At 31.7% G+C, this 24,070-nt stretch overlaps 2 protein-coding genes across 6 annotated transcripts; one reads left to right on the top strand and one right to left on the bottom strand.

Annotated features, from left to right (window-relative positions):
* LOC105178497 lies at positions 3,784–10,306 on the bottom strand. 2 transcript variants are annotated; one of them, XM_011101983.2, is made up of 6 exons: positions 10,111–10,306; positions 9,209–9,307; positions 7,757–8,169; positions 6,320–6,432; positions 4,459–4,612; positions 3,784–3,931 (listed from the first exon to the last, which is right to left on the bottom strand). In XM_011101983.2, the coding sequence occupies exons 1-5, from the start codon at positions 10,273–10,275 to the stop codon at positions 4,503–4,505; spliced, it is 900 nt and encodes a 299-aa protein (XP_011100285.1). In that variant the 5' UTR covers positions 10,276–10,306; the 3' UTR covers positions 3,784–3,931; positions 4,459–4,502. The 2 variants fall into 2 exon arrangements, with proteins under 2 accessions (XP_011100285.1, XP_011100284.1); XM_011101982.2 differs by having other exon boundaries at positions 4,459–4,615.
* Positions 10,637–17,738, top strand: LOC105178498 (UPF0481 protein At3g47200). 4 transcript variants are annotated; one of them, XM_020699359.1, is made up of 4 exons: positions 10,637–10,740; positions 12,571–12,657; positions 14,531–15,180; positions 16,955–17,738. In XM_020699359.1, exons 3-4 carry the CDS (start codon positions 14,617–14,619, stop codon positions 17,702–17,704), a joined length of 1,314 nt encoding a protein of 437 aa, XP_020555018.1. In that variant the 5' UTR covers positions 10,637–10,740; positions 12,571–12,657; positions 14,531–14,616; the 3' UTR covers positions 17,705–17,738. The 4 variants fall into 4 exon arrangements, with proteins under 4 accessions (XP_020555018.1, XP_020555017.1, XP_011100286.1 ...); XM_020699358.1 differs by lacking the exon at positions 10,637–10,740 and adding an exon at positions 12,313–12,392 and having other exon boundaries at positions 14,526–15,180; XM_011101984.2 differs by lacking the exon at positions 10,637–10,740 and adding an exon at positions 12,313–12,392.

Raw genomic sequence — 24,070 nt, forward strand, 5'->3', positions numbered from 1 at the left:
TTTAGTCCTGTAAGCTATAAGAAATGATGACAAATATTTCGAATTAAGATTTTCTACACGATTTTCCGACGAAATTTTGAAAATCAGCCGAAAATTGCCACGTAGTAGGGAATTTGTTGAATTTTCAGTAATTTAAACACGTGTACAGTCATGTCTCATGACACATGGCCATCAACATTGATTGGGCATTATTTTAAATACCAAAATTCCAAACAAGTTATGCAAAAATTTAGAATTTTTATAATTTAAACAAAAAAATTATTATAATATAAATAAATTATTTGAATAATTGCATTATTTACTATAAATAATATTAACTAAACTTATAAATTCATATTTAATTTAATTAATATTAACATTACTTATAAATTTAATTAATATTTATTTTTTTTAATTTGCAACAACGATGATTAGATTGCCGCGGCTGAAGAGGAGGGCGAGTACCCTCCTCACCTCTGGGCGACAACATCGCCCAAATCTATTTTAAATTTGGACAATCACTGTCGCCACTGCTATGGGCCGTCGCCCTCTATGTGAATGTAGGGGGATTGGGGAGGAAAGACGGAGGAGATGGGGACGGGGATGGGGACGGGGTGGAGTGGGGGTTGGGGGGAAGATGGGGAAGAAGTTAATTTTTTTTAAAAAATAATAATAATATAATTTTTATATATTATAATTATACGTATAATTAAAGCATGTCCAACGTATCTTCCAACTCATATCCAAAATTAATTAAGATTAAGCTCAATAATTGTCCAACTCAAATGTCATTTTTTTCGGCCAAAAATTAAAATTTCGATCACCGAAGGACTATTTTCATGATTTTTGAAACTTACAGGACTAAATAGACAAAATGCATACTGATAGGACAAAAACTAATAGAGCGTAAAATTAGAGGAAAAAAATATTTTTCCCTTAACATTATATAAAATAATAGGGTACACTGTTGTAATCAAAAGTCATAAACACAAGTGTGATACAATTGAGTGGATCACAACTGAATACTCTTGTACTCTCTCCAAACAGTCTCTCTCTCTCTCTCACCATATATTTCTCTTTATATTTGTTTTTTGGAGCATCACCATAGACTCCTTAAATTTAGATGTGTAGACGAGTGGGTTACCGAGTAGTAATGCACCAAGGCAAATAAGCAAGGCGTATTTGTGGTTTGCACAACCTTTGGAGCACGATTAAATATGGAGTGATCTTGAATATATTTAATGTGATCTTCAATACAATGAAAAAGACGAAGTGTTCGTGATCCAATTAAGACATAAACTTCTAGACAAGCTTGATCCAAACGTGTGGGATCCTATACTTTCACAGCTTCAATTTAACCCAATCTAGGATTATGTACCTACGTGTTAATTAATTAATTAGTGTGCCCATAGATCTATTATTTATTCATGCGAGATTTATTGTTCTGTATTGTTTTCCAACAGCAAGAAAAAAACATATGTTTGACATGTGATAATTCCCCATTTTCAGTGAAATTGGCATTTCAAGGTAAAAATTGGACCAAATGTGCTGCAATTTTTTAAAATATTGTCCTTGATTGCAAAATTAAAATCAAAGTGGACCAAAAGTGCCCCCTTCAAAATTATATGACGAGTAATATATTTTTCTCAATTATTATTATAAAATAGGTAAAATATCTGTATGATTTTAGATCGAAACCTTTTGCTCCCACTAGTAAAAACTACGTCCACGCATATGTATAGTAGAGAAATAAGTTAAGAAAGCATTTATAGGAATATTTTTTTAGATTCTTGTGGACTATATTAATAATATATTTTTGGAAATACGTTATATCAAATTCAGTTTGATGATTTTATTTAGGATTAAAGGCAATTTTTGTCTCCTAACTTCAGGTCATTCTCGTTTTAGTCCCCTAAGTTACTAGGGTTCCATTTTCGTCCCGTAAAACTGAAAAAATCTCAATTTTATTACAAATTTGGTCGGAAAGTTGAGTCACTCGCCGGAAAAAGTCAAATGCCAGGCATGTGACTTTTTAAATTGGGGCCTGCATTGTGATTGGCTGAAAAAGATGATGTGGTGAAGATATGGCCTGAAGTTAGGGGACTAAAACGAGAATGACCTAAAGTTAGAGGATGAAAATTGCCTTTAATCACAGTGCAAGCCCAATTTAAGAAGTCACATGCCTTGCATGTGACTTTTTCCAGCGAGTGACTCAACTTTCGGAAAAAATTTGTATCAAAATTGAAATTTTTTTCAGTTTTACGGGACCGAAATAGAACCCTATTAACTTAGAAGACTAAAACAAGAATGGTCTGAAGTTAGAGGACGAAAATTGCCTTTAAGCCTTTTATTTACCTAGTCTAGAGGAATCGCATTTCCTATCTTCTTCACTTTTCAGTTGGTTTTTCAGCTATCATTTGCATTGTTTCACATCAATTTTTACCAGTAGCTACAGAACTCGTTTTTGCTTGACTACATTGTCGATATTTTGCTCAAGTATCATTGGCACCAAATCTAGGTTAGAAGGACAGAAGGGAAAAAGGAAAAAAACAAAAGAAACAAAAAAAACTAGTGGGAAATACGAGAGTGCAGTAGTAATTAACTTTATTTTCCTTTGAAAAAAATATTTATTTAGTCCGTTAAATTTGTCTGCTAGTAATTTTAATTTTTTAAATTTATCTTTTTTAGTTCTGCTCTTGTAACTTTAAAAAAATGCGTAATTTCAGCGATTTGACCCACAGACAATTTTAAAAAATAGGTATTTATATTTCATCTAGATATTTTAATGATTAACGGAGCAGACTTTTCAAAGTACGAGACCAAACGAAAATTCAAGTTATGATGATAGTAGGGAATATTTTCAAACTTTGAAAATACAAAAAAGGAATTTTCTTATGAATTGATGTAGGCCGACACTTGTCATTCGGTACATGTTGGTCTTCTTGGCTTTTTGCTCTTTCTATCGTTGGAAGAGATTTCTGCAGGAGCCATTTTGATGGTCATGACTTTAGAGTGTTTGGTGAATTTCTCGCTTCTCTTTCAATCCTTTTTGTCCTCCCTTCCGTCATCAATTAGGAAGTGATTGTGATTGACAATACACAGACACCACACGATCTAAATAATTATATCCAACTTTTTATTAATCTTTTTCTTGTGTGATGTACAAGGGATCTGAGACATCCCGACCACGAGAGGTGGCATCTGATTATTATGAGAAATACAAGGATGAAGATAGTTTCAAGAATTACCAAACTAATAAAGATGATGAAGACAAAAACGACGAATTCAGATTATATTTATTTTTTTTCTATTGTTGTACGTGTGAGGGAGTAGTATTCCTGATTTACTTTTCATATTGAACATTACCTGCACTCCTTGTAATTTTGTTTTTGCCTTTAATATATAGGTAGGAGTCCGCAAAACTCTCACTTGGTGCTCCGAAATCTAAAAACCCAATTTTGTTTTCCTCAAAAATTTGTGATTCCGACAGGGCCATCAATTCATTGCAATTCCATTACAAAATTGAATTTTTCTGCATTTTACATAATTCATTATTTGCTTTGTAAGCTGGACTAAACAGGATCATGATACATAGAGATTGATGTAAAGCAACATAAATGAAATTGTTGTTGGTACCATGACTTCTCACTACAAGAAAACTGGGTATTAGAGACGGAAATTTTCGTCTCTAAAACTATAATTTCCGTCTCTCAAATGAATCAGCGATGGATTTAATTCCATTTCTGATACCCTATTTTCTTGTAGTGTCTCATAAGCTGAAAATAATTAATTTTTATTGCAAAATAATATAAAATAAATTGTATATCCATCAATTTCCAGTATATCAAGCTAAAAGAATACAGAATATAAGTAGATTTTAATATCATCTCACAATTGGTTTATCATCGTGACTTTTGTCTCCAATATTGCTTTTCATCTCCTCGTAAAGCACCTGCCAAAGTGCAAGAACCACTTATACAAACATACTTTGATTTACAGGTAGTTTAAGTTGAAAATTGAAAGGGAAACAACGGAAACAATCCCCTTGTGATATTGCAAACGAGTAAATTATTCTCTTATGAAAAAAAAATAGAAATTTACCTCCCTATATTTTTCACAATAGAGCAATTTACCTCCTTAAATAGGGATGTAAATTGCTTTATTTTAAAAAATACAAGGGGTTTAATGTAATTTACCGTCCTTTGATATTGTAAACGAACAAATTATATAATTTTTTTCTTCAGCAACTTATCCAATGTATTTTTTGAAGTGCAGTAAATTGGTGCATTTTAAAAACTACATGGGATAAATTGCTAGAAAAATTTATAGGGTGGTAATTTGTTCATTTGCAATATCAAACTCCATAATAATATAATTCAACAAATTCTACTCAAATTGCGGCAGTACAATATCTATAGGATTTTATGTAAGTCCTAATTCACGAATGTTGATAATCTTTTGAGGTGCAGACAAACATACCTTCGGCAGAACGACGATGATCAGACAAGGGGTGAATTTTATCGTTACTTATTGTTTGATTTTACAGATGTGAGAGTTAGCAATTGGCACAGCTTCATCCAACAACTAGTACTGCTCGACGGTTTTATGAGCTGACTGGACTGTTCAGGTAAAACTGCTGAGACAAAGAAATGACACTTACGTCGTTAACATAATTTGTTTCTTGGAACAAAATGGAAGCAACCCCATATAATATTATAAATGAGGAAATTACTTTCCTATAAAAAAAATAAGGATTTTCTAAAATGAAACAATTGATCTCCCTAAACCGTTTTATTTTATGTACAAATCAGTTTAGAATTATTATACATATATATTGTATTTTGGCGATTTTGCTTTTAAATTTTCTATAAGAAATTGAAAGAAGGATTTAATTAGTCGAATAAATTCAATCACAAGTGACTATACAATCACAAATTAAATATTAAATGTCAAATCTTAGGAAGTCTACATTCACACACATATTAGGATATACTACACAGCTATATGCTTTTATTTGTGTGTGTATGTATTATGCACTTAAATGCAATATATATTTATAAATTTATGAAGATATGTGCATATTTATGTGTGAAAAATGAGGAAGATATAAATTATGAATGCACCCGGATATGTATTATATACATTCATATACACATCATATAGGTAAGTGTGTTATGAAATATATATATGTGAATAAAACACATAAATAAATATATCTTCTTTTAATTTAATCTATATATATTAACTTATATATATGTGTTTGCACGGCACTTTCAAATACAATTATAATAGAGGGATAATACATAAATATATCGTGTCGTATACATCCCCATGTATGTATATAAATATATGTCTATATATGTGCCTAATTAGCATGTCTATATAATTAATATATATATTTGTAGGGTTTAATGCAATTTACCCCATATGAAAAATTACCCCATATGAAAAATAGCAGTTTACTTTCCTGTGGTTTTTAAAATGAAGCATTTTACCTTACCTCCTTAAATAGTGAGGTAAATTATTTCATTTTTTAGAAAACACAGAAAAATAAATTACTGCATTTTAAAAAAACACTGAAAAATAAATTGTTATTGTTTTTTTCACAGTGGGATAATTTGCTCATTTACAATACCACATAAAAGTTGCCTGTCTTTTTTCTCGTATGTTTAGAAATTACATGTATATGTACTTAAGTAAAAGTTTGTTTACAAAGTAAAAAATGAACGTTACAAGCGTGCATACACAAATATATCACAAGTTGATATATGCATGTATTAAAAACAAATTATTAGAACGTACTATTCAAATTAGAAAATATTTCAAGCAATATAATGAATATGCACACTTCATATATGTGTTTATTATGTAATTACTGATTAAAAATTAATGGAAAGGCAAAACTAAATTTGACGAGGGTTATTAAAGATTATGGAGGACAAAATTATCCGTTAGTCTCTTTTAGCTTGACTTAAGTAAAAGTTGTTTCCAGAAAGCTCTTGAATATACTCTCTACGTACATCAATCAGAATATCACTACAAGAAAATGAGTCAGTGGCTAACGAAATTTGATACTGAAATCAGCTTTTAGGTTATTAGTAAGTAATATTTTCGCTACTAATCTACACTCTTTAATGTATATTTTAAACAATTCGTTGCAAGTAAATTATCGTTCCTAAATTCATTAGAAAGTAATTTTTTTGTATTAAATAATATAAATTAGCAACGAGAAATTTACTTATTAATCAACTCGATACTAATTTATTTCTGTTACTATTGAGTCATTTTCTTATAATATATTGACTAATAAACAAGAAATTAAATCATTAACACTTCGTACCTTCTTGAGTTAACAAATCTTTTCGGGATGATTTCCTTTCAATCTCATGACGTTTATTACTTAGCTCCCTTTCCCAACTTTCAAGGAGGCATAAAAATGAGTACATGTCGTTCCTGAAACAAAAGACAAGCTCCTGTCTTAATTAGTACAACCTTTTAAATCACTAATGATACACAATTACTTTAAAACAAACACGTACATTTTTTAAAGAATAATTATATTTACGTTTCCTGATTTATGATTTATTTATCAAAATTATTTATATTTTTTGCATAATTATAGAAATTATTCTTAACAGCCAAAAAGCAGGAGTTGTTTGTATAATGTTAACGATTCTTAAGGTGTATGTATAATTTTTAAAAAAACAAAAATGGTTTGGTTAAATAATGTTGGTGTGTCTGATGCGTTTATGTGCAGGTTTTCAAAAGCAATGTGCCGTTGTATAAAAGAATCATAGATCAGGGGTGTAGATGTAATAATCTCTTTTCTTTATCCATCCTTGCCCGTCAAAAGTAAATTTACATTGTATTTTTTTTAGAGGATAAATTACAAAAGCATCCTTATAGTTAGATCTAATTATACAAATAACCCTTATATATTGAAAAATAACGAGTATATATACTTCTTGAATTGCAATTGTAATATGCTCGAGAAACCCTCACGGACAAGAACTTACAGATACACATCCTAAGGTAAATTACATTGAGACCCTCTAAAAGTTGACTTATAATATTGTAAAAAGCATATGTAATTTATCTTTTTCTATATGATCAAGTAAAGATTCAAATGCAATTCTTGTCCAATACTTTTTGCAGTTTCGCATTTTAATCATTATCATTCTAGGGTAACAATTTGGTGCTGTAATTTTCAGTATTTTGCTATTCTAGTCCATTAAGTTGACCAATGGGAATAAAAGCCCCATATTTTCTTAAAAAAAGATACGTCCGCTTATGCACATGCTTTTTTCTGACAATATTTGCAATTATGACAATTGAAGGACAAATATATCAAAAAATTAAAAAGTTACAAGTCCTATAAAATGCTAAAATGCAAAAGGTACATGAAAAAAATTGGATTCAAACCATCAAGTAAATACATGCAATAAAAGGATTAAATACTTTTTTTATCCCGAAACTTAGGCTATTGGACGGTTTTATCCTTTAACTTTTTAAGTAGCATTTTGATCCTACATTTTTTTAACTTTACGATTTTGGTCCTCTTTTTCATCTAAAGTTCACCTCCACCGGCAAGAAGGGTGAACTCAGGTGAAAAAAGAAAAATGATTACAATCATGGTGAAAATTAAAAAGATATAAAATCAAAATGCTGACCTAGAAAGTTAAACGATGAAAATCACAAATAATCTAAATTACGGGACCAAAAATATATTTAACCGGACAATAAAATATATAGGATTGATCAAAGAAAGCGATCATACCTGATATGCTTGACCAAAATTGTCATTACTTGTGACCAACAAATAACAACAATATTGACGATTCTATACACCGTTGTGGATAAAAGCAACCTGTCGTTTACGGAGAGAGACTGTGTCTCCTTCAAATCCATGAGCCGGCCAGCAATGTCGAGTGTCAGCTTGATAACTCTGCTGAGCGCCTCAAACCATTTCTTAAGATCATCACCTTGTACGTCCGGCTGTTGTTTCAACTGCGCAATCGACCTCGCAAGTTGATTTGTGCTGCGAGAGAGGGCAGCAAGCCGCGCTTTGCCATACATGGTCCCAAAAGCAACTAAGGCTAGTATCGCCTTAGTTTTCAAGGGTATTTCTGGATGCGCGTCTAGTATTTTCAACGTCTTGTCACTGTCACTTTTCCCATCTTGAATTGCTATCTATCACATTTCACATCATAAATGTAATATTACACCTCAAACAAGTATATTGTATGGAGTATTTTTCTATATTAACCACAAAAAGTTAAAAGGTAAAATTACATTTTAATTTGGTTCTCTAACTTTAGATTTTTAGTAATTTTGGCCTTGTAATTTATTTTATTTATGTATTTAGTCTTTTTTTGACGATTTTAGTTCTGAATATTTCATATTTAGTCTTTTTCTTAATAAAGTTAGTCATTTGTTGACATTTTTTATCCTTTTCACGTTGTAATAAAAGTTTTCTCCTCTAATTTGATAATAAAAGTTGGAGAATTGAAAATGAGAGCTTTTAAAGTTGTTGGACTATTTTTAATCTCATATATATATATATATATATATAAGTTTACATATATAGCCTAAATTATTAAAAATGCAATTAATTCCCTTCATTTAATATATACACATCAGATCATCCTTATAAGAAAATTTGTTAGTTCCTTAAGAAACTAGCTCAGTTCTTGAAAAAGATAAAAAAAAAATTGAGTATTGGTGGAGGATCAGATTTTCTGTTATAAAGTTTTTTTCATCTTTATTCTATTTAATATATATACGTCATGTGTATAAAAAAAATTTAAAATAAAATACATGACGACATCCTTATACACGTGGCTTATGTATGTAAAATTGAGTAGAATATAGAATCGGGTTGCAACAAAAAATTGAATTAGGTGGTGAGAGATTGCTATGGCCAATTAAACAAGAAATAAATACATTTATGCCCGCTAACATGTGGTCAATTTATCGCAAACTACCTCTATTCTTTGGATAATCATATCCAAACCCATCAGAAACGTCAACATCATCTACGCAACTCACCCCTATTTTTTTGAAAAATTATGCATATATTTTTCAAAAACATCAATATCATTACACAAGATATGAGTGGTTTCTATAATTTATATCCTGTTAAAAAATGATCATATTTTGCAAGCAAATGTAAGAAAGATTTTTAGTGATCGAGACATTTAACGTTGGAGAGTTTTAAGTTCTTACATACCTCTTGGCCTATGATACTTGCATAACGTTGCAATATTGCCCCCCGAGCGCGACTTGCAGAATCAGTCCTCTGCGTCGTCCTTTCCAGCTTTGCTTCCTCCTGCTTTCAGCCATTAGTTCCACGTTTTTACTTCACAAAATAAACAACTTCATGTTTTTGTAAATATCAACTTCTTTATTAGACTCTGGGTGACACGAGTAACGGGTTAAATTATATTGACACCCGTTGAAATTTTATTTAAATACACAAATACTTTTTATTTTTGTCAAATTATAATTAGACCGGGGGTGTTGTATACAGTTGTAGTTACCAGTACACCTTTTGCCAAAAATTTATATAAACACCCCTTAAGGTACGTTACAGTGACATCTTGAGGGACTGTACCTATAATTTTACAAAAAGTAGGAATTGTTTGTGTATTTAGAGCTAGTGTCAAGGAGTGTCAATGTAATTTATCCTTAAATAAAATGCATCATACATTGTTCGAAAATACTATATAATAAAGGGATTCTACATAAAATAACGCAAGATGTGTGATTTTATCTACACTTGGAGATAATTCATTATTATTACATACTATCAATTTTAATATTGATGTGATTGTTATAAGGGGGATAAGTTCATTTTTGGTTTGCTTTTAATCTCATAATGATCATAATCACGCATTTTTAACTCCAAAAAGTCGTATCCATTGTGGTTTTGGAACAAAAAAAAATCTCAAATCACACCTTTCGCGATTATTTTTGTATATAAACTCGGAGAGTAATATGCATCTCCTGATCATCTCATATCGTTAAAGGATTCAATCGTGATGCATATATCGACAGATACTTTGAACCATGACTACTAACAGACGAATAGCTAATCCTAAAAACAACGTAGTAGAGAAGAAATCGTCATACCTTATTAGGTTCGAAGATAACACTAACAAGCTTAAGAAGATCTTTCAAGTCTGCCTCATCGTTGTCGGACAGAGACAACGTCTTATTCGCCAAGCTTATGAATTTCTGCTTGTCCAAGTACAAGATATCATCTTCCACGCCAACTGCATTTGCAGCGGGCTGCATGTTTGTTTACTTCGAATATGAGTTATTTATTTTATTTTTTCCCCAGTGGTCGTCTTAATTATATAAGGGTGACTGTTGGCTTGTTACACGTTTTCATGTGTGGAGTAAAGGGAATTCATGCATGAATCAAGTACCTTTCTTACAACTGAGGAAATTGATCGAATCTGCAGGTTGAGTGAGAAACATGATCAATATGTTCTGTCCGAAAATCAAATGCATGAAACATGTAGAGAATGTAGACAACGTGATTCACAAAAAGCGGAAAAGATTAATGTTAAGTGTATATATATATATATATAGAGAGAGAGAAGATGAAAATGAAGTATTAATTAAGTGATCATATGATGATTAATTACGAGGACGGATATTCTGTGGCGAAGCTCTGTAGCTTTAAACTGGAGAAGAAAGTGCATATACCCATGACCAATATGAGCTCGAACCCTCCTTCGTAACTCTCTTAAATGGGTATGTTATATTTTATTGTATAAATTATGCCATATTTTATATTTTATTATTTAATTTTTTTTATCAATTTATTATTTCGCTTTGCAAAATTTATAAGTTAGCACAATAACTATTTTTTATCAAATTTTTTGTCGAAAAACATCGCCATAATAAGAGCAAAATCATCAATTAGTATAGTTGATTGAAAATTTATTTCCATCTACAGTTGAGTCAACCCATAAATTAGCACGTCAAGAGAAAAAACAAAAGTTAGAAAAAGAGATGAAATTTAAAATATTAAATAGGAATATGCAACTTTCTAAAAGTAATGAATAATTTAGATACTTAACTATAACTATATATAGCTAAACACTAAAATGGCTATGAATTAAGAATATTTTTCCTACTATTTATATAGTCTATAGTATTTAAAAAGACCCGGTCAAGATATTTTTTTTCTATTTTTTTTAGTTAATGTCTTCTATAATGACATTTATATATTAAAAAATAATTAAGTTTTATGAAAAAAAATCATTTTTGATCTTATAGCTATAGGAAATGACATTTTTTAACGTCTCCAATTTTGGATTTACGATTGATTATTGAGAACTATGCGTTAAGGAAAAAATAGCTTGCCATGTGCCCCTTTAATTTGCAGAGTTTTAGTTTTTCGGCATGTTCTAATTACATATTCACTAAATGTGCCACCTTCATAAAGTTACAGTATAAAAATTAGGGAAAAGTATTATTTTAGTCTGTTAAGTATTCCTAATTTTAATTTTATTCCGATAACTATGTCTATTTTTGTTTAGGTCCAGTAACTTACGAAATTGCTTACTTTTAGTCATCTGGCAGATTTTCGGACAATTTTACCCCTATGAGTGCATATAAACTAAAACTGTCTTTCAAAAGTTGTATAGGGGTAAAATTGTTCGAAAATTTGTCAGATGACTAAAAGTAAACAATTTCATAAGTTACTGAACCTAAACAAAAATAGACATAGTTATCGAACTAAAATTAAAATTAGTCATACTTAGCAGACTAAAATAATACTTTGTCCTAAAAAATCATATTATTTCCCTTGGTAAAGTTGCGTAAAAGCCCCTTAGCTAAAAACCCTATTTAATAATATAGTCAAGAAACTTTCTATATTTTTCAAAAAAAAATTTCCAGTGATTTTACAAGAGGGTATATTATGCAATTTTCCCTTTTTCCTTGCTTTCCACGTGTATCGTCCGCAAAATTAGCAGTCGAAAACTTTAAAAAATCACAAAGTAATTAGATTGTATGCAAGACACATGATAATTTTTTACTAATTCAGCATTTCTGGCGAAATTTGGGCTAAATTCACCATTATTTTTAGTTAAAATCCTCAATTTCACCTTTCAAATCGAACACGACTAATCGTATATATAGTTAGTACACCAAAATTGTATTTCACTTGTCAATACTATTCATCACAATAAAGAACACTCGGTTTACGGAATCCTACTTTGCTTAAGCATCACTCACACTCGGATTTACGGAATATCTTTATTTTTCTTTTTTTCAATTGGGGTTCCAACCCATTTTATTCCTTGCATTCGCATGTCTCTCTATATATATAATAATGGCCAGACAGCTCCAAGAATATAGTTGATGTATATATCAACTGTTGCACTCTCATCATTAAGGTATTCTTCAAGACATTTCTCTTTTGGGCAATGTTGCATTACATTCATGTCTCTATACCTTTCCATTTTAGCAAGGCATCATTAAAGTTTACTATCACTTGTAAGAATCTAATCTACTTCAACTTATTGAAGATTTTGTGAGTAACATGTCAGTTTCCTTCTGTGTCTCTTTTGACAGCAATGCTGTCAGTACCAGACGTAGCCACACTCGACCCCGATCTCAAATTTAGTTGAACTACGTGATTGGTTACGGCCGCGTAAGTAGGTATGCATCGGGTTCGAATTCTGACAAGTTTGTATTATCAGTCCATACATTGCAGAAAGATGGATAAGTTCTTACATTGTAATAAGTATATATGTCAATAAATTATAGTAAAATGAATGTGAGAGAACTTACCTTATTCACAACAATTTTATTGTGATTTAGTTATCACTAAAATATTTGTCACGACTTTTAAATATAATAAATATTGTAGCCTCATTTGTTGATTAATGGCCAATAATGATTATTGAGTAGGTGTGATTAATTATTATTCACATAAGTTTTCAGTTTTTACCGTGACAGTTTGTTATAATTAAAGGTCATATTTCTTGTAGTCGGGCATATGAGCCCTTTTCATTAGTAAGACATATTTTTATGATAAAACCATAGGGAAAATTATTTTCTCGTTCTGAAATTTTGCCCTTTATTATTTTTACTCCTGTACGTATGTCATTAATTATTTAATTAGTCTTGTAAGTTTGAAAAAGAATGAAATTAAGTTTGATTTAAGATTTTGTATTGAATTTTTTTGCACCATTTTGAATTTGAGCCAAAAATTGCATGCATGGATGACAGCTGCTGATTTGTCCGACAATTTATCCACCTGTAAGTCCATGTGTTATGGTACATGTATTGACAAATATATTTTAATAAATCATATTATTTATTATAATAATAATGATAAATACTTTTTAATATTATTTTATATATTTTAAAGAAGTAAATAACTTTTCTTAAATTTTTTAAATATTTTTTAACTTTCAGTTTAAAAAAATTAATTTTCAATTAGAATATAATTATTTTTTTCATTTTTTTTAAAATTGGGTGAAGAAGGCGGTGCCCCTCAGCCATCGGCATAGAGGAGGCGACAGCACCGCACCCTCCTCACCCCTAGGAGACTATGTCGCCCTCCTTTTGGGGCGATCGTTGCCACGAGGATGCTACAAATAGCTATGAAAAAATTTGATGGTAAAATAAGTATCGAGTTAATTAGAAAGTGAAAAAATATCCGTTGCCAATCTATATTATTTTATATATACTTGAAACGGTTTGTTACTACATTTGTTAGCAAGTAAATTTTCTTCGTTAAATTCATTAGCAAATGAATTTTTGTATTAAATAATATAGACTAGCAAAGAAAATTATACTTACTAATAACTCGAAGCTAATTTGTTTTGTTGCTATTAAACTATTTTCTTGCTGTGGGAGAGTTGGCGGTGGCGGCGATACTATATTTTTTTAAGTTATAATTATACATAATATAATTTTAAATTTGTTAAATTTTCCTTCCCACAAAACAAGTCCAACATATCTTTCAACTCATCTGCAAAGCCACATAAGTTTAAGAACACCTCAAAAATCGTCCAACTCGACTGCCATGTATCTTTCCTGCAAAAAGCTAAAATTCCGGCAATCGGAGGATTATTTATCATCATTTTTATAACTTTCGTGACTAAATAAATGAAAGATATATTTATAAAACTAAACTAATAAAAAATAAAGTTAAAGAAGGAAAAAGAATATTATAAATAGATATTTTCTGTATCAACATCCGATTTTTGTCTGTCGAATGCTCATCACATGGTGCTGCACAAAAATAATAATAGTTTCTTTCTTATATTATAAATTACCATAACATAAAAAATAAACGCAAATATTTAAGTTTGGACTATAATTAATTAATATTTCTCTTGATTTTAGTTATGACCAAAGTATTTTGCTATGATATTTAACTATGAACAATATCTTGGCCATTCTTGCTTCTAAAAACAATAACTAATAAGCCATTGTTTAACCATAATTAATTAGTATTTAATACGATTTTGAACGTTTTAATCATAACAAAAAATCATATTTATGTACTGTGCTAGCGTAGGGTTACGGAACCATTTGCTCTCCGGGTAAGCTGAAACTACGTACTAAACACTTAGTGAAGCGTTGAGAAATAGCAAGTACAAGAAAATGGAAGGAGGAGGAACTTCGGAGGCGAAGGAAAACGTGAAGGAAAAGCTGATCAACTTCATGGAATCAGAAGTGGAAACTCTGCATGTTCCCACCACATCGCCCTACATATACAAAGTTTCCAAAGAGCTTCGCCAAGGGCACGCCAAAGTCTTCGAGCCGATATCGATCTCCATAGGCCCTTTGCACCACGACGACAAGAGTCCAGCCCAGGAATTCAAGAAATGGTACCTGAAAAACTTCGTGGATCGACTCAAAGATGCTGGTGTCGATAAATATAAGCTTGCGGAAGTGATGAGCAGCCTGGAACCACATATTCGCCAATGCTACAGAGATATCGATGAACAGCTGGCGAGGGACAAGTTAGTGCAGATTATGCTGCTCGATGGCTGCTTCATCATGGACCTGCTGTTGAGCCAAGAGTCTAAAGACTCCAATGACAGTCTCGTGGGAAGATCAGAGAAAGTGTCTGTCCATACTTTGCAGCAAGATCTCCTCAAAATTGAGAACCAGATACCTTTCTTCGTTCTTGAAACTCTTTCAGATTTGACATGGACTAACCAGGTAAGGATATTTGAACAACTTTGTTTGCTTTTCTCGCTAATATTCTGTGTGTCCCATGAGGAAGACTCCCATTTTAATCACATCGGTGTTTTAGGTGAGAGTTCAGAAAAGAAATTAAGTTATGAAGGCTACATTCTTGTTAAGTCGGAAATTCTAGTTGGGATCCGATTCGGTCAAATTTTATAATACACTTATTATATAATTGGTGTGCAGCTGCACTTGCTATTGATTGATTTGATTCGATTAAAAACCTAATTCCAACAAGGAAAATATAATTTCAGAATAGGTATGGCAATTGGTCCTGAACCCACCTTATTTGGAGTGGGTTTTCATGCTACAATTGAGTTTTGTAGCAAGTCTTAGGTTTAATGTTTTAAATCTGGACCAGGCGTAGTTTGTAACTTTGGTGTATATATAACTAAAATATATTTCTGGAAAGTCTTAGAGCAATAAGATATGTACATATAATTTTTTAAAAAAAGATGTATTTATGTTTTAGTAATTAATACTATTGTAACATATTTATAATTATATAATTGTGTTATTTATTAAAAAAATATATTTTTAAGTAATATTTTAAAATTTTTAAATCAAGTCTTGTGGTTCTGTCGGACCTAATTGATTTGGAGGGGGGTCAAGGTCCCATATGTAATTAATTAGTTTTCTTTCTAAAAGTTCGTGGGTCATGACATTATCCTTTTCTTTAATCAGGAGGATTATTTGCTTATTAAGGGAAAATGTCATTTTTCTGCAGTAATTTAAGGTCTTTTTATTTCTTATTCTATTAATTACGAGATTTTTCTTTTTGGTTTAGTAACTTTTGAAAAATAGCACTTTTGATCACATGTCACATTTTCGTTATATATTTTAACCAGGTGATTGTTAGAGCTTTTATATTTTTGGTCCAATATATTACAAGATTTTCATTTTTGGTTCAATAACTTTTAAAAAATAACTTTCTTGGTCTTATAACTTTAAAAAAATAGTATTTTTGGTCCTATACACTTAACGACCATGTGGCTTTTTCCATTAAATATCTAACAAAAATATATTATTGGACAAAAGTGTTATTTTTTTAAAAAATTACATAACCAAAATGATAATTTCATAATCAATGAAATTAAAAAAGAAAAAAAAAACCTAAGTTATGAACAAAAAGTGTCATTGTCCCACTTATTAATATATTTCATATGGAGTCAAGCACAACAATCCCCTCTGGGGATCTTTTAGGGCCCAATTGAATAAGATGTCGACCCATAGATTTTTTTTTTCTTTAACTATTTACGCTATTAGCAAAAATATAGATAAGGCTGAGTTATAATATGATACTCATAGTGAAGAATAAATTATCAAATCTTATTCAGCGTCTAATCATAGAGAAGGGTATATTGAAGAGTCAATCTACCATTACCAGGTCTTGTAAATAGCCCCTACTTCATATTGCACTTTCTAGGGAAAAGATAACCTTTTTGAAAAATAGAGCCTTATAATAGAACGTAAAAAAATAAAATAAAACTAATAATTAAGGTCACATATTTAATTTGGAGGGAATTATGTCTAAATTCTAGTTCGGACTTGATTCAGCTAAATTTGAATTAATTATATAACAAACTCGATATACTTGGCCGTGTGATTAGTGTACGGTATAGAAAAAATGATCAATCATATAACAAGTGTACCATACTTATTCTGTGATTGATTTAATTTCGCCACACCTATTGTGACAAAAATTTTCTGTCTACCTAATCTCAAATCTTGGTTGCATTCTCATCAGGAACCGCCTCCACCACAAGGCAACACGAAAAGCAATAAACAGAAATTAATCAGTTTAGCTCTCGATTTTTTCGGCGTGGAGTTAAAAGACACCACAATTGATAATCCCAGGCATCTGTTGGACCTTGCTTTGAAATCCTTATTCCATGAGAACCAAGATTCTTCACTCCAACAAGATTCTCGTTCGATCCAAGTGAGCCATGACAGCTCCCTGACCGAGGCTAGAAGTGCATCAGAGCTAGAAATGTACGGGATCCAGTTCCAGCCTGGCGACCGTAAGAACCTGACGAAGGTCGAATTCAAAAACGGGGTATTGACAATTCCTCCACTTGTGATTCAAGAATCCACAGAGGCAATGTTCTGGAATTTCCTGATCTTTGAGATGTCGTCTTGCAAGTCCCGAATCTTCACGTCTTACGTTGTCCTAATGGACACCCTCATCAATAAAGAGAAGGATGTCGAGCTGCTTTTAGACTCCAAGATTTTGGTGTCCAGGCTAAATGACATCAAGAGCCTGGTTTCATTGTTCAATGATTTGTCAACGACTGTCAGTCAGAAAGACTTCTATTTTGAGCCACTTATAGAGAAGGTTAATCGATACTGCCGGTCCGGTTGGCGTCCGCAGAGAGCGTACTTAGTGCAGAACTACTATGACGCGAGGTGGGATGTGCTCAACAACATTCTTCTCTTCATTTTCACCGTAACTCAAACGTTGTTTTCTATCCTGTCGTACAAGCCGAAAGGGTCGTAATTATGATATATACCCTCTCTTACGTTTGTCTAAATGCTACTTGCTTTGGTATGATGTGCCTGTTTGAATTCAGATTCATTTCTGACTTTATAATTCCATGTTGTTGTCTGAAAATAAAAATATTTTTATTATTTGATTTCAAAATATTAACCTTATATGATGGGAAATGCTATTTTATTTACTATGGGTATCATTTAAGGATGATAATGGAGTAGGTACGACGCGGGTTTGACCGGACGAGATAGACCCAAGACCACCCCGTCCTAGATTTTCTTATGTCCAGCCCTCTCCCACCCTGCCCCATCCCGTGGGGCCGGGTTTGCCTCGATAGACCCAGATTTTTTTTAAATGGATAAAGAAAATGAAAGAAGAGATAAACAACAATAAAGGGTGAGGTGGCGGAGATGCAAGGTGGCGACAGCGCGAGACAAGAGAGCTATGACTAAACAGTGAGAGAAAAGAGAGATTGAGAGAAAAAGAATAAAATGGAGAGATAAGGGGATCTGTGTCAAAAACTGCAAAATCTTTCCCCATAATTGCTTAGTTTGTGCATTAAACTAAAAAATAGAGAGAGATAATGATGATTGAATTCCATTCAAGATAAAAACAACTAAATTCCTTTATCACAACTATAAATGTTATAATACTTCAACAATGACGAGTTGCATCTAATGCCCTCAAACAATTAGAACTAAGGTAGTGTTTAGCTTGGATGTTGAACTCTCATTACTAGCTTGTGTGAGGCAGAAATGTTCCCTAGTTATGATCGATTTGAGAGTTAGCTTAGTAGATCAAGAACATGGTATCTTAAAATTTGATAATATTGATGTTGAGGCTTCTCTTTTTTGAATCTTACTGGAAAAATTGCAATCTAGTCCTATATGTTAAGGGGAGTGGCGATCGTCGTCCTATAGGTATAATGTGCATTGGAAATTTTAATTCTACGTACTCTTTTTTTTTTTTTTTTATAAAAAATCTAGTTCTTCCAAAAATCAAAATAAATAGCAAGAGCAATTAGGATTCGAGGGGAAAAGGTGCATTTGTTTCAATTGGACACCAATCTAGGATGTGATAGGTTACGTGGCATTAGGTTTAGACATTTGGGGGGGAGATTAATAGCCCATTTGCATTCTCTAGTGCACAATAGAATGAACAAAATTAGTGATTACATACAAAATGTCCAAAAATTTCATCTAAAATGTCCACACCTAATGTCACGTAAGATTCCACATCCAAAATTGGCGTCCAATTGACCAAAAAAGCCTAATTTTTGTAAAATTCTTAATTGCTCTGATGGAATTTTGCTTGGTTTCTGATGGAAATACCTAAAATTGTCACAAAATCGTAATTGTATGACCAAAATTTCCAGTGCCTAACTAACAAAACAACGGTCGCCATCCCATTTAATATACAAGATTATAATTAATTATAATCTTGTCAATCTTGATGTTGAAACTACTTTTGTTGTGTTCTTCCTCTTTAGCCATGTTGTGGTGCTCTTTAATAAGACACAAGAGGGGCATTTATAAATTGCAACATAAAAACTGTAGAATCAATATTCTTTAAATTCATCACATAATATAAAAACTTTTTCAAATGATTATAAATATATCTTTGTGTGGTTGTTGGATTGGGCTTTTTGAATAGGCTGTGAAGGCATTTGCATTACATAAAGAACAATGATTAAGTTGGAAATATCACCACCATCATCATTGTAATAATAATAACAAAAGAAGTGTTAATGTATGAATCTCTAAAGATGCATCTGACATGCTATATCATACCTACTTGAAAAAGATATAAGTAACCCTTCAAGAATACTAAAATACAACTAGAGCCTCAAGATTCATCTCCTTTTATTTTGGATTCGGTCGGGTCTTTCTATCTCCAGTCGAGTCGCTCAATCCAACCTCCTCCGATGACCTGGGATCTAGACCATAGATCATCTGACAATTTATGATTTGAGATGACGCCACGTGAATCATAAGGTGGGCACATTTAGCCTTATAAATATCCCCATCGAATGGCATTTATGCTAAGACATATTTATTACTCATTACCTTATTTACTACTGGAGCTCGCCATTTATCATCTCAAACTTGAGCTGAATTAGGCATTAGAGGGTATTCATCGAAAACCATCCCGGTTAGCCTAATATGCTTTCCTCTTTTCAATGACCACCAAGCATTCGGAATACTCATTACGGATCGTGGATCATCACTTCATGGAAGATCACGAATCTGACATCCTTAATTAGGCACAATGTGAAGGTCTTGAAAGGATGTAGGGGCATCAGAAAAGACCTCTCTGGTTGAGTAGATGTTGTAGGTTCTGTAAACTATGTGGCATCTGACAAGAAATGACAAACATTATCACTATTTAACACTATGCATTCTTAAATAATAACATTTATAGAACATATGAAATATTATAACCTTTGTGTGCATCATTAGGTAACTCAAAACTAGATAAATTTGTGGAGAACGTGGGAAATTCATTAACTATGGTTATTGGCAAAACATTTCCAACATCATTGATACTAGCTAAGTTCTTTTAGGCTATTAATTTGACAAAATAGCACCATTTCAATGTCTACCTCAGGATGTTAATTTAAAAATGTGTGAGTTTTATTAGCTTGTGAAAAATCAGTAGGTATCGACACTCACATAAAATCCAATACTAGTATACCTCTATTTATGAAATTATTGACCACATATATAACATACAGATATGGATGTATCGCACCCATTAATGAAAATACCTAAATACCCCTTTTAGTGGGCTAACATTCAAGCCACAGGATCTGTGTCTCTGGCTCCGGGTCCGGTGGCTCTTGTAAAAGATCAATACTCAACAACAGAAAAGTTTGTTAACCATCAATCATACTAACAAGAGAGAAGGTACCTCCTTTAAATAGAAGTTCCCTCAAATAGTTACAACAAGAACTCAAGACAGTTAATCAGCTGCTTCCAAGAACTAACCTAACGTCTGCTTTACTAAATTGGAAGCCAAAGGAAGAAGCGCTTAAGAATGACTAAAAGCATAAAAGGAAAAAACGCCTAATACAAAAGCGTGTAGCATAAAAGCGCATATTACTAATAAAAGCGCAAAAGAGAAAAAGTACGACTACAACGTCTTAAGGACTGAAGAAAGTTTGATGCTTTGTTGCTTTGTACTGTTGCTTGTTGTTGTTCCATATCTCTACAGATCTTCCCAATCTGACCCGGCGACTTGCTCAGTAACTCGGCCAAGAACCCAAGATTTTGACTCGCAGGATGTTTGACAATTTCGACCTTACGATAACGCCACATGGACCAAGCATGTATGGACATATAGTCCTATAAATACCCTCAAGCTACCACATTCATGGTAAGATATTTTTTACTGTTCACGATATCATTTACTACTTGAGATCGTTATTCGCATCTCGAACAATAACTGATTTAAACATCAGAGGGTTGTCGCTAGTTGCTGCTACCACATTAAAAGAGATCGCGTATCCGATCCTGGATCACATACACCTGAAACAAGTTGATTTACAAAAATTTTCTTGATTCAAAAGACTATTAGGATCGCCCTTGTAAGAAAATATATGGTTAGTGGCGGCATCTACAAAAATATTAAACCTATTAAGGACTTGTTCAGGGTTTGTTTACTTTGTTTTAGTCCAACCCAATACAAACTTTTCAAAGCCGATACAAAAATTGTGGCCTGAGAACTATCTCACCTCCTCTAGTGGATAATTATCAAGCTTGGCCCAAATGTAGGTATTAAGTTTTGTTGGTGCAAAATGTCCTAAGTTTTTTGCACCAAATTACATTGTTGTCCCTAATTATGTGAAAAATTACTCCTTCATTGATAATAATTTTGTCTTATTCTTGGGCATTTTGGATATTTTTCTATCCTACCACAAGTTCATAACATTCTTAATAAACACTGCATAAAATTATCCTACATTTTTTCAACAAATATCCAATCATGTAAAGAAAGATATTACATAAAATCTATCAAAACTTACCACATACACTATCGCTCATTATTTATCACATCATATTCTCATCACATTTAGTAAACAGGTCCTAAGTTTAGTAAAACACTAAATAGATTAACATTCTTAGGTAGAAACCTCAAAGCTATTAACGATTTTCACCTGATGATGTGGAAATTGATGCAACATCTTCATTTTGTGCAGTAGGTTGATGCTATAAATTAGACAAAAGATGGCACTCGACATAAAACTATTAAAATTTGAAATATTTTGAATAAAAATCAAATTTAGTGAAATGGTACTACCTTTTGGTACTTAGAGTTTGGATGGGGACTTATCCAACCTTCGATAAAACTACCAAAATGAAAAGAAAGGATATTAAATTTTGTCGCATGTACTATTAATAAATGTGATATGAAATATTTTTTCCTCACACTATGAAGTAAATGATGTGCATGACAACCTTTCGTTCCTCACAATAGTGTGTATCAATTACGAAGAAATAATATTTTTATCACAATAGAAACATAAGTCGTCTGAATTTATACGGGTATAATGTGAGAAGAAAAAGTTACTCAAATTAAAATTGATATGGGAAAAAGTTTTAGTTCCAGCCTCCCTTAACAATTTTAGAGAAGAATTTGATTTATCATGAGTGTAAACAACCTAACAACTTCCCTAAAACTATGTCGTATCAACTATGTCGTATCATATTAATTGATTTATATTATAATCTCTACACAAATCAAAATAGAACTAAGCAATCTTCACAAAATATTTATTGTCTTACTTCCTTGAAACTAGATTTAAATCCAAAGTGTAACTTATCTAAATAGAGAGTTTTTCTACTTGGGCAAAGTGGAGTTTCTGCTGCATTCACCGATCACAATTCATCTTCACTCGTCAAAGAGTTCAATGTTTGATCTGTCAAAATCTTGAAATTATATTCTATTTAATCTCAATTTTGATTTCTTATATGTATATTGAATAATACCCATAAAAAGAAATAGGCTCGTGCAGCCCAGGGAATAAGGCCCCAAGACAAGAAGAAGCGCATTTGGCCTTGGGACCAATGACCTTTATTAGGCAGAAGGATTACCTTAGGAATTGGACCAGACCTAATTGACTAAAAATAGGATAGAAACCTAGGGAGAGAGATTGTGCCACAAGCCCAGCCAATGGGAAGACCTGCACTAGACAGAAGACCTACCAAGAAGAAGGCACAAGTCCAGAAGCCTACCTGACCCGTTCATGTGATAGAGAAGTTTCCTCCAAGAAGGCGGGACTGATACATGATTAAAGGAAAGTGCAGTAGTAACGTTTTTACTTTACTCCTCACTTCTCTCTTTTATTTTTTCTACCAAACCTTTCATCTCCTGGTTGGCTAATTTTCTAGGGCATCACCCATCCACCAACGACACTGGAATAGAACTGTCGCATCTTTTAATTACTATTGTTATCTACATAGAAATAGTAGAAGAAGAGAACTAAGTTATCAGATGATATTGATGCGGGGTTGATTCTCTCATAGGAACCCTCTAAATTGAATAGCCTATTCCTTCGTGGTGTTCTCCCTCTCTTTTTCTTTATTTTTTTTTTTATAATATTCGATTTATTACATAATTCAATATATTCAAATTTAATAATTAATTCAATAGATTAAAATTTTTAAATTAATAAATATGTTCAGAAATTATTGTAATAGTAAACTATATGCCCACATTTATATGGCTTGGACCCATAACTTCTTGATTGGTTCTTGATACCTATACATTTATATTATATATAATTGAAAAGGGGTGGATTGGTATCTCAATTATTTTTTATTTTTAATAATTAATTTTATTTATTAATATATTATCTTATTTATTAATTTTCCACTCACCCACTCTTCTAACTCCCCATTCTCCTACTATCTTTTAGTAATTTATTTTTCATTTTTTATATTATTTTTTTATTAATTTGATATTAATATTGCATTGTATATACTTCATTAATAATAAATGTTTTACTTTAAATAATATATTAAAATTTTTACACACATCGTGTGCCACAAATTACTAAGCTATATAATTGAAGAGCACCTTCTGATATTTTCAATTTTTTGATCCGTCATTTTTTATTTTGTCATTATTTTATTACTCTTTGTTTTTCTTTCTTTTCAACTTCTACATCTCCCTTTTTTCACCTTTTTCTCTCTTTTCCCAATATTTCTCACAACCTTTTTCTATTTTTAAATCCAATTAATATATATATATATTTTCAAAGTAATAATAAATGTTTAAAACTTAAAATTATTATGCCGAGCATTTGAGTTTGCCACATATACTAGTTATTTAAATACTACTTCAATGCATGTCTTGGTTAGTTAAAAGGAA

This window comes from Sesamum indicum, linkage group LG16, assembly GCF_000512975.1.
Source record: "Sesamum indicum cultivar Zhongzhi No. 13 linkage group LG16, S_indicum_v1.0, whole genome shotgun sequence".
Classification (NCBI taxonomy): Eukaryota; Viridiplantae; Streptophyta; class Magnoliopsida; order Lamiales; family Pedaliaceae; genus Sesamum; species Sesamum indicum.